This window comes from Leptidea sinapis, chromosome 33, assembly GCF_905404315.1.
Source record: "Leptidea sinapis chromosome 33, ilLepSina1.1, whole genome shotgun sequence".
Classification (NCBI taxonomy): domain Eukaryota; kingdom Metazoa; phylum Arthropoda; class Insecta; order Lepidoptera; family Pieridae; genus Leptidea; species Leptidea sinapis.
Genome location: NC_066297.1, coordinates 4,705,742 through 4,717,759, shown reverse-complemented (window position 1 = coordinate 4,717,759; position 12,018 = coordinate 4,705,742). Strand labels below are relative to the sequence as shown.

Below are 12,018 nucleotides of genomic sequence, written 5' to 3'. Positions count from 1 at the left end.
AAATGACCTTCCTTCGCGGAGTTTCCAAGTCGGTACGACCAGTTTTAAAAAAACACACAAACTACCAACCAACTAACACGTACCTACTGAGACAAATAAAAACACATATTTTTTATATTGACACACTTTTACACAAATTATCTTGCCCCAAACTAGGCATAGCCAGTGCTATGGGTTGCAAGATAACGATTAATTTAACATGATTTACTTACTTAAACATGCAAAGATATAAGTAAACATCTATGACTCGGAAATAAACATTCATATTCACTATATAAATGTTTGCATCTACTGGGATACCAGGATACCAGGGACCTCTTGCTCAGTAGGCAGGGTTACTAGCCACTGGACTTTAAAATCTTATATCTTTAAACGAGCAATTCTTGTATATATATATATATATATATATAATCTGAATCTCGGAAACGGCTCCAACATTTTCATAAAATTAAGTATGCAGGGGATTTCGGGGGTGATAAATCGATCTAGCTAGGTTTCAATTTAAAAAAAAATTGTTTTATCCATGTTTGAATGAGAAACAGCTACAATAACATTAGAAAACAAAGGTAAATTTCGCCACTATATACAAGACTATTATAGCTCAGATGGGACATTGGGTGATCCGGAAAGCAGAAGACCCCGGTTCGAATCCAGATGTCCTATTAGTTTCTTTTTTTGTTCAAGTTTTGTACATTCTTAAAAATCCGAGCACGGCTCGGTCGTCCGGATATTAATATCTGAAACCATAGAAATCTAAATAAGGAGGAAATAGATATGTGGTGCTAATTCCTTACAGAACGACTATCGACTATACATACATGTCGATGAGCAATACTTATACCAATAGTAGGTTTAGTTTGCCATAGCAATCTTCCTCGATATAATATTCATATAATATGTTGGGAACGGGAGCGGACGAAATCGCTGGCATCAGCTAGCACTGAAATAAACTTAATTTAAGCGCCGCCATTTTGATTTACACTTAATCACCACTTACTCGCTGGTCTGTGTGTAAGTCACAAGTGAGGCGACATAATTAACGCGGCTTTTTTAATCCTAGTATCCTATACTATAGATTTGCCTAATACCGAGTAGTCAAGCAGATTTCTATATATCTGTTTATACACTGTTTAAATATTGAAAATTCTTCTGTTTTTTTCTGCATACCTGAATCATTACGTAGCGACGAACGCTTCAAGGCTCTGATGTGGGAACTGAAAATAATAAAAAGTTCAATGATGTACTCAATGAAACAAGAATACACTGTCACGCTGCTCTTTCCATTTAACCGGGTTCCAAGTCGAACTGATGATCAATAAATGATAATTAAACAAATTCAAACACAGAAATCTTTGTTGGATATAAAGATCAGTGATTGAAAGCACGTAACACCCATTCAAATTCAAATATTTGTATTCAAAATAGGATTTCAAATCACTTGTTGAACATCAAGGTTCGGGCATCATCAAAGGACGTCGGAATAAATAAATAATGTATCTTTTAGTCAAAACACCTAACGTACGCGTTTTTATCTTTTGAAAAGTATTTTATTTCGATAAATGTGCAATGTTCGTGTTATTCAAAGAAAATAGTATATTACTGGACTTTTTTACCTACTGGGCTTACTCTTTAGTATGCTACAAATAAAAGTGTTGCTTAATTTATATCTAAATATATTTTAGCGTGACGTCACCAAATGGCGACGGAACCCCAGCGTTGGTTTTCAAACCAGCAAACATGCTTTTTTAAATCGTATATACTATAAATGTTACAGTTCTTTTTTTTGCTTTTTTTTTTGTTTATCTCTCTCTCTCACAAGTTTATTTTGATTTTATGCTAATTATACGTTTCAAAATAGAAATAAATAAAATTCTGTACCTCTTTCAAATGAGATGACAATTTCAGAATCATACAAATGATTTAAGTTTTCTTTAGTGTTAATTCCGCCAATATTTGTCTTTAAAACAATTCGACACGTGTTTCGCCACTACACGAGGCATCCTCAGGACGTGTTGTCTCGCCAAAATCTGGCACGAGACGTGCTGTATAATATGGATTTCCGCAAAGTAACGCCTAATTCAATAAATAAAATTTCAGAATCATTGTGACGAGTGCCGCTCAGAATATTGGATTCAAATAGAAATTCTTAACGGCACTGCATTGTCATGGGCAGGGCGTATCAAGTCTTGTCCCTTATTTTTATAAAAAATGGAGGATTCTTGAAAAACCCAAAAATTCTGTTGATGATAATAGATAGATAGATAAGTCTCATTTGCCCAGTCGTTTCAATAATGCTTACACATTACTGCTTCACGACAGAGATAGGCGCCGTTGTGGTACCCATAATCTAGCCGGCATCCTGTGCAAAGGAGCCTCCCACCGGTAATACTGGTTTTCTTTTCTTAAAAAAATGCTTAGAAAAGTTTATCATTTAGACTTACTCAGACTTAATTACTAACAGAGCCTCCGAACGCCGCCGTAAGGTCATATGTGCTATCTCCGTCGACTTGCCGAGCTCTGAAAATTAATAATTGTTAATTCGTTAATTAGAATGTTGGATCAAACAGCATACAGTTTGCAATATTTGAATTACTCCCCCACATTCTAGAAATAAAATGACCCACATATTCCAAAGTTGTTGTCTAAAGGGGACTCCTTTGATTCCTCTGGTGTTGCAAGAGAATGAGGGCGGCGGTGATCACTTAACACCAGGTAGGTACGTTCGTTTGACCTCATATTCCAAAAAAAAATAGCTTACGCACAAGGTCCTCTATACATGAGTAGTGTAAATCCAGTATGCAGTATTAGAAATAACTGAAGGCCGTGCAAAACGGATTAAGCTTACTTACTTAAGCGAGCTCTTGGTGTATATACCTCTTCCTTGTCAACGTCAAACACATTGTACAACTTTGAAAGTGCTCTGTATTTTTTTAGTTAATTAAATTGATTAAATTACATAAAGGTCTTAAAAGTGATGAATAACAACTTATAAAACTGTTGAGAAAGTGGGAAAAGAACCTTTAGTTATCAGGAAGGAAAATAAAGTGAAAATTAGTAAACATCAACTAGTGCAACGAACAATTGAAAGTAAAGAAGAAAACAAATGCATCAAAAACATGTTTTGCGCCTTCGTCTAAACTAGGTTGAAATAAATATTGAACTCACCGTTATTAAGGACACTCACTATATATTGAAACAACAATAGAAAGAAATAAAGGAACAAGTAAATTCAACGAGTGAACAAGTGAGTTATTTCATACTATAATATACCGTCATAAATGTGTTGATTGGAAATTGGTTATACTCCTTGTCTCGTTAGTGTCACATTTGCATGTTTTAAAATTACCTTCAAGTCAAATTTTCTTAACGCTTCAAATTACATATAACACAATAATTTCAACCCACTGATTATATGATTGTTGGACCAGTGGTTACTGGTGCGCATTAACATTGCGTCGCCGAAACACCGCGAGGTCCAGGGATCGATCCTCAGCCGGAAGAGAGAATTTTTATTTGTAATTTTATTTCTAAATTACGAGTTAAGTTTTTACCTGAGAGACGAATCAATTAATGATAGATCCAAAGTGATAATAATTACACTAACGATAGTCTACGTCCGACCCGGTACTGAGTTTCTATGAATAGAAGAAGCGACAGATAAAAGATATACAGCCATTGTTTTACCGAATTTTTAGATCTCTTTGGCGACTTCTGGGCTCTCCTAGTACACGGATTTAATACAAGAAACGCTAGTAATTATTTTAATTTACCTCAGTTATTAGTTTGATTATAAAAAATATGGCACAAAAGTATAACCACAATGAGCCTGAATTAAATATGTCCATATCTGGATCGGAGGGCACTAGTGAGATTAAAGACGGGTACGTGAACTTACGCTCGCGTAGATGTAATGAATATGAGTCTAGCGCCGACTCACCAAAAGCACTTCATGAATTTATGGCAGAAATGCGACAGCTAATGAATGACTTTTCAGCTTCACAGAAATATGAACTCAGAAACATAAATAACACTCTCAGTGAATTAAAACAAACAAATATTGAAATCCAGAGTTCGATTAATTTCCTATCAGAACAAAATAACCAGTTGAAAAACCGTATAACTACTCTGGAGGATGATATAAAAGATAATAGGGACTACATTATTCTCTTAGAGAATAAACTCGAGAACTCTGAAATCAGCAGCCGTAAGACTAACCTTGAGCTGAAAAACGTGCCAATGTTGCCTGACGAGACCAAAGAAAAGCTAATAAACATGACTTCTTCTCTTTTCAAAAATATAGACTGTGAAGTATCACGAAGTGAAATTAAGGATATATATAGGATTCGAAGCAAAAAATCGCAACAGAAAAACCATCCTATAATTGTGGAACTGACCACAGCTTTAAAAAAAGGTTTAATTTTACAAAAAGTTAAGCAATTCAACATAAAGAATAAATCCAAACTTATGGCCAGGCACCTTGATTTAAAAAATCAAGTGGAGACTCCTATTTACGTTTCGGACCACCTAACTTCCAAGGCATCTCGTCTATACTTCCTGGCACGTGACCTAAGGAAGTCCAAAAATTACAAATATTGCTGGACAAGCTATGGAAAAGTCTATTTGCGTGAAACGGACCTATCGACAATTATCCAAATAAGCAGTGAAAGTCAGGCGCATCAGCTTAGGTTAAAAGAATGACTAACCGTAGTCCTACAATATCCTCAATTTAATATTGTCTTTTCTAGCATTCTTATTAATAAGATTGAAATGTTTATCACATTTAACGATATTCCCAAAATCATGATAAAAAATACCTATCCTACATTTATCTCTCAGCCCTTTTACGTACTCTCGTACCTATCCCCTAAACATACACTTACACAATACATAAAACAACACTTACTCACATACCAACTCCCTTACACTGAACATGAACACATACACAACTCATCACCTTATTTACATTGCTACGAGTGCATATTATTATACACAAATATAATTATAAAGTATCACATAAATACAAAACAAGATAAAATATGTTTTAACCTATATTATTTACACCTGAATTTACTTTCTTTAACTCAATATGGTTGACACCGTAAACACCATACAGGACATAGACCGGATTGAAATTGCACATTCCTTCGAGTGTGATATTACAAATTTAAATGAGTACCTACAAATACAAAAGAACGACTTTACCATTATTTCCCAAAATATACGCAGTATTTACTGCAATTTTGATGACTTTGTAACGACAATACATAATTTTTCTTTTGAGACAGACGTTATTATATTAACTGAATGTAGAATTAACAATAACAATCCTTTCCCTGTGTTACCGAATTATATATCTTATGCTACAACCGCCCAACTAAATCAAAATGATGGAGTGGTCGTATACATCAAAAGAAATCTAAAACACGAAGTTAATGAAGTAAAACTCGCACAAGCATCATGCTTACAGCTTGACGTTCTTAACAACTTTATACTAGGAATATACAGATCACCATCTAACAATAATGCTGAAAACTTTATCGAGTCTTTGGCCACACACCTAGACAATATTAACTCAACAAGCAGGAACATCATAATAACGGGTGATATTAATATTAACATAACTCCTAAACATAATGAAACTCATTATGAACACAAGAACAGAATAAGCTACCTAAATACTCTTTCAACGTATGGTATCTTGGCAGGTCACATAATTCCCACCAGGGAAAATAGCTGCTTAGATCACTTCATGATGAGATTAAATATAAAAAGAGTCGAAGCAAACATTGCAGTTTTGCAAACAACTACCACAGATCACTATACCATACTTCTGGCACTCTCAAAAATTAATAAAAGTTCTCCTGTAAGCAAAACTAAGACAACTATAAATATTGAACAAGCATTAGAACAACTAAAAAATGCTAATCTCGCAGAACTTTTAAATTATCACGATCCAGAAATAGTTATTAATAGATTGATATACCTTCTCACTGAAATAATAAGAGATAATACATTGGTTAAGAACATCCCATCAAGATATCGAATAATCAAACCGTGGATTACTCCAGGAATTCTAAGATGTATAAGAAATAGAAATCGATTACAACTAAACTTACGCAAAGATCCAGACAATGAAGTAAATAAAATAATATATACTAGATACAGAAATTACTGTAACAAATTAATAAAAACAATAAAAAGAAAATATGAAAAGGAACTTTTAACAAAAACACTTAAAAATCCTAAATTACTATGGAAAACTATCAAGCAAATCACATACACTAGTAACGAAAAAAATCAGAATATTGAGTTAAACAATTTAAAAGAAACTGTTATAAAATCGGCGGATTATATCAATAAATATTTTATTAATATAGGTAAAGAACTTGCATTGCAAATCAAATCTAAGACTAAACATGTTACCCCCTCTTCTGAAACTCTAACACACTCTTCTAACTCAATTGTTCTTCTCCCGACAGATACAGATGAGGTTGCCAGCACACTGATGAATCTAAAATAGAATAGTGCTCCTGGATGGGATAATATCCCAACCTCATTTTTGAAAACAGCTAAAACTGACATTGTACCCATCATTACACATGTAATTAACTTATGCTTTGAAAAAGGTGTGTTCCCTAACGCACTAAAGCAATCAGCTACTCTCCCTGTGTATAAGGGTAGGGATAGAGGTGCTGTTGGTAACTACAGACCTATCTCATTATTGCCTGTCTTATCCAAAATTTTAGAAAAGCTCATAAATAAAAGACTTCTAAACTATCTAGATAAATTCAATATACTGTCAGAACATCAATATGGTTTTCGACGAGGTAGGTCAACTGAAGATGCAGTATGCGCACTTTCCTCACTAGTAGTTGAGAAAGTTGACAAACATAAAAAATGTATTTCAGTTTTTCTAGATCTCAAGAAAGCTTTTGACACCGTCTCTCTCCCCATTCTTATACATAAACTTGAAGCTATTGGTATTAGAGGAACACAGCTACGCCTATTCAGTCAGTATCTTTCTGAACGTAAGCAAAAAGTAAAACTAGGTGACTGCACCAGCGATTACGAGTCAGTATCTTACGGCGTACCACAGGGCAGCGTTCTTGGCCCAACCCTATTTTTAATATATATAAATGACTTATGTGATATGAAGCTCAAGAATGCAAACATCTTCTCGTATGCCGATGACACTGCGATAGTATTCACTGGTGACTCGTGGGACAGTGTAAGGAAATATACTGAAGTGGGTTTGCGTGAAATTTACACTTGGTTAAATATGAACCTACTTACTCTAAATGCAGATAAGACCAACTACATGTGCTACAGTTTATATAACGATGCCCAAGCTGCTAGAGAATTCAAAATACAAATTCACGACTGCGTTAATATCGTACATTGTAACTGCCCAAACATTCAGAAAGTTTTTCAAACTAAATATCTCGGTATCATATTGGATCAGAGACTTTCTTGGCATCCACAAATAGACTACATAATGCAGAGGTTGAGAAAACTAACCTGGATTTTTAAATCATTAAGATACGTAGTACCGAGGCTGCCGGCTGGCCCCAAATTGGAAGACAAAGATCTCCTGAAAGAGATCTATACATCGTTGGTACAAACTGTACTAACGTATTGTATAACGATCTGGGGTGGGGCCACTAAAACAAAATTCCTTGAACTTGAACGAACACAACGTAATCTTATTAAAACAATGTACTTTAAAAAACGCAGATTTCCCACGGATAGCTTATATAAAGAAACTAAAATACCAACAATTAGAAAACTATATATTACAAACACTATTACAAGAAAGCATAAATCCCTCGCTTATGACCCTAAAATCCTGCAAAAAAGAAGAAAAGACATTGTGGCAGTACTTCCTAAGTCAAACTCAACTTTTGCTGATAGACAGTTCAATAAGCGCTCTGCCAAATTATATAATTTAATAAATAAAGAATTACAGATATATTCAAAAAACGTATATGAATGTAAAAAACTTACATCTAACTGGTTAGAACCCAAATCCTATGACTGGGTAGAACAGTGGCTGAGTAGCTAGTTGTGTATGCTACAATTATATTTATATAAATACACACAGACACGCGCACACACGCACACACACACACACACACACTTGCACACTAAACACTCATTTCCCTTCTTTCTCCTTTCTCTGATCATGTCTATTTTATATATAGTAGTAACGTAACGTATAATGGTAGAACTTTCATAAATAGTTTTAAAGTACATATTATTTCATTTGTGTAATTTGCATTGTAAAAAAAAAAGGTCAAAATTATATTTTTATTAGTTAACTTTTACATGTATGAATAACTCTTAAGTATAATGTAATTTTGTTTGTTATAAATAAAGGTTAAAGAGCGGTGACTCCCAACACAGGCGATAAGCTTAACGGAAAACACCTGCCCCTAGTTTTTAAGTACTTTTTGTTAAAGAAATAAACAATTTATTATTATTTATTATTATTATTATTATTATTATTATACTGGAAATAGTCAGTTACCGAGTGTCTGACGTGAGTTGTCTCAGTAGGAAAAGTTGTAACGTTTCACGTTATTGCCACATCAAGAAATTCAATATCTTATAAGTTTCTCTCAAAAAATTATGCTCAGACAGAGATGAGTGGGACTTACCCCTATTTGCGCGGGACCCGTAGCAATTGCTACGCTTGCTATATGGCTAATCCGGCAGTGAGGCCGTGGTATGGTTCGTTGTAGAACACAGACTCACTAAACTTTACTACACTAATATTATTATTTCTTTTAATATACAAGCAGTCATAATTTGAGTTATATATACCTGCAATACGTAGATCGGTACAAGAATCCTTTTTCTGAAAATAAAAAGTTACTTTTATTTTTTTATTTTTTAATTTTTATTGCCATATATACATATATTATATTAAACGTTGTATTGCCAATTAAGGTATTAAAAAAAAATGCGGTATAATAAAACAATGACAACCGAGTCTCAGACATACCAAATATATCGTACATAAAATTTATTGTACTACAATAATCATTATATTCGATTGCGATCTTGCAACTCTACTGCGTATCTGTGGTTGGTATAAAATAATATTGAAATCGCGATACAAAAATAGGTGTTCCTTTATCATTTACGGGTATGAAAAATAGATGTTGGCAGATTCTCAGACCTACATTACACAAATTTTCAAACAAATTGGTTTAGCCGTTTCGGAGGAGTTCTGTAACAAACACCGCGACACGAGAATTTTATATATATGATATAAAGGGTGTCCCAAAGTTATAGGACATGAAGGGAAAGTACCTTATATATCGAAGATAGGCTATTTTACTGAAAGAAGACTATGTTATTTTTAAAAGTTAGTAATTCTGCATTAAAGATTCTCTAAAAATTACTTGTCTCGTCTGGAAATCGAACCGACTTAAATGTAAAAAAAAACACTCCTACTTTTATGATGCCAATCGAAGAATGGCCAAAAACTAATAACTCTTCTTAAGTAAAATAGTATTTTAAATGAAAGTAGTCAATTAAGTGGGTATTTTTTTGTAAATTAATTAATTAAATGCTCAAAATGTGATCCCTCTTGTCTTACGCAAATCCCCATTCTTTTAATGAGTCCGCTGCCTGTTGATTTTCTTATCATTTTATGGTGAATACTCGATATGATTTGACACAATTCTGTTTGTAACTCGCCCACGTTCTCGTATCGGTTTTTGTATAGCATATCTTTCACGTATCCCCAAAAGAAGAAATCTAATGGTGTAAAGTCCGGGGATCTGGCCGGCCATCTAATCGGTCCATTCGTACCAATCCATGTAGGAAAACATTCATTTAACGTTATTCCTTTCTTTTAAAATACTATGTTACTTAAGAAGAGTTATTAGTTTTTGGCCATTCTTCCGATTGGCATCATAAAAGTAGGGGTGTTTTTTTTTATATTTAAGTCGGTTCGATTCCCAGACGAGGCAAGTAATTTTTTGAAAAACTTTAAATGCAGAAGTACTAACTTTTAAAAATAACATAAAGTCTACTTTCAGTAAAATAGCCTATCTTCGATATTTACGGTACTTTCTTACCCTTCATGTCCCATAACTTTGGGACACCCTGTATACATATCTAATATGATATATTTGTACTATTTCAATAATGATGCACTACGGCCGTATGGCCAAGATGCCTGGAATTCGTAGTAGGGGATAAAGTACATACATTCTTTTTGTCTGGTAAAATATTTTTTTCAAAATTCCATCCTTTCTATGCCGATTCAACATGGTAGGGCAAGTTGCAATTATGAGGCATAATATGGGTGTATGGATATTTGATAAGGTAACATCAACCCATGTCACTGGTTCAAAAAGCAATTCAAATTCAAATATTTTTATTCAAAATAGAATGTTACACCACTTATTGAAAGTCAAAAACTACTACTACTCCAAAACGAATGCCTCAGACCTGAGAAGAATGGGCGCTACAAACTCAGCGGGCTTCTATTTATCATCAAAAAATTATGTTTACAAAATAATATCGTACAATTAAACTTATTATTTAATAGCCTGAGGGCGGTCGCTCCATTCCCAATGCGTGGTATCATTAAGAATGTCATTTATGTTGTAGTAACCTTTACAACACAAACGTTTTCAAACAATTATTTTGAATAACGTAATACTTTTGTTTTGAACATTTCCTATGGTCTTGTTGTAAAAGCATACATCGCCCCACAAAAGACGTACTAACTCGACTTAGCCGAGTAGTAGGCATTATAAGTTTATGTCTGTTCCTGGTGTTAACATTATGGTTATGACAGTTTCTAGCAAATTCCAAATACAAATATACCAAGCTATACGGAGCTGTACGAAAGCTATACGAAAAAAGGGTCACTTACACGTTTGTTATTTCTACGTTTCGGCTTTTTCTTCGGCTGAGTAAGTGCTTGCGCAATTTCTCTGTAACATTAAAAGTCATTTATGTACAAATTAAATTTGAATACAAAATTTATAACCGATTTGAGATTCGATCCCGCGACCTCTCGCGTTCCGTGCGAGCGCTGTTCCACTTAGCCAACCGTTCGAGTGACGTAAGGAACATAAGTCTTGGTATGTCTTGTTCAACTCTCAGGTTGTATCATCTTCAGGATCTACTTTACAGTTGTTAACGTGCTCAACTCCAATTCCAATCATTCGATGGGGTGCTAAATTTGCATAGATGGTTCTTCGAATCTGAGATGTTACCTTACTTAAAACTAATATTTCACGCTATTTTTTCTGCTGGTCGAGTCTTTTCGTGGCTATATTAACGTCTGATCAACATTTTTGGCAATACAATAGCTTGACCCCCTTAACATACGACATTGTTCACCCCATTTTAACACAAAAACATAACATAATATTACAAATTACTTCTTTTTATGAGTAAAATAACTCTCACTTCTTCAATTAATTACACAAATAAAATTTGAAAACAAAATGAGAGATCACAACCTGAGAGTTGAAAAAGACATACAATATTTATCAACGATACGTCACTCGAACGGTTGGCTCAGTGGAAGCACGCTTGCACGGAACGCGAGAGGTTGCGGATACGTGTCCCACATCGTTCATAAATTTTATTTTCAAATTTAATTGATGAATTACAAATTGTTTCCGTAAGCTTTCCATATGGTAAATATACATACAATGATACTCACTCATCGTTTAGGACCGAGTTATTTATTTGTTTCAGCAATTCCTGAGTTACCGTCGTCGTTGTTCCGACCTCTGTGAAAATGAAATTTAAATTCTTTTTTTACACAACATGCTGTCCAGTTCGATATGATTGGCATAAAGATATAAAAAAAAAGTAAAGTAAATAGGTAAATGATTTCCAGAGTTCTCGTATATTACTTGTAACGACAGATTGACAGAATGTCAACCAGTGCGAGGCTCATTTGCACAGGATGCCGGCTAGATTATGGATACCACAATGGCGACTATTTCTGCCGTGACGCAGTAATGCATTATTGCGTTTCGG

At 34.2% G+C, this 12,018-nt stretch overlaps 1 protein-coding gene across 3 annotated transcripts in view; it reads right to left on the bottom strand.

Annotated features, from left to right (window-relative positions):
* LOC126974804 (uncharacterized) overlaps nucleotides 1-12,018 on the bottom strand; it is a 38,260-nt gene that overhangs the window by 10,615 nt on the left and 15,627 nt on the right. For all 3 annotated transcript variants that reach the window (XR_007731584.1, XM_050822488.1, XM_050822487.1), the window contains 5 exons: nucleotides 11,696-11,765; nucleotides 10,895-10,955; nucleotides 8,824-8,857; nucleotides 2,442-2,517; nucleotides 1,168-1,214 (listed from right to left, as the gene is read on the bottom strand). Coding sequence is in view for 2 of the 3 variants with exons in the window: in XM_050822488.1 (XP_050678445.1) it covers nucleotides 1,168-1,214; nucleotides 2,442-2,517; nucleotides 8,824-8,857; nucleotides 10,895-10,955; nucleotides 11,696-11,765 (288 nt within the window). In the remaining variant the exon portion in view is untranslated. The remainder of the gene's footprint in view (nucleotides 1-1,167; nucleotides 1,215-2,441; nucleotides 2,518-8,823; nucleotides 8,858-10,894; nucleotides 10,956-11,695; nucleotides 11,766-12,018) is intronic.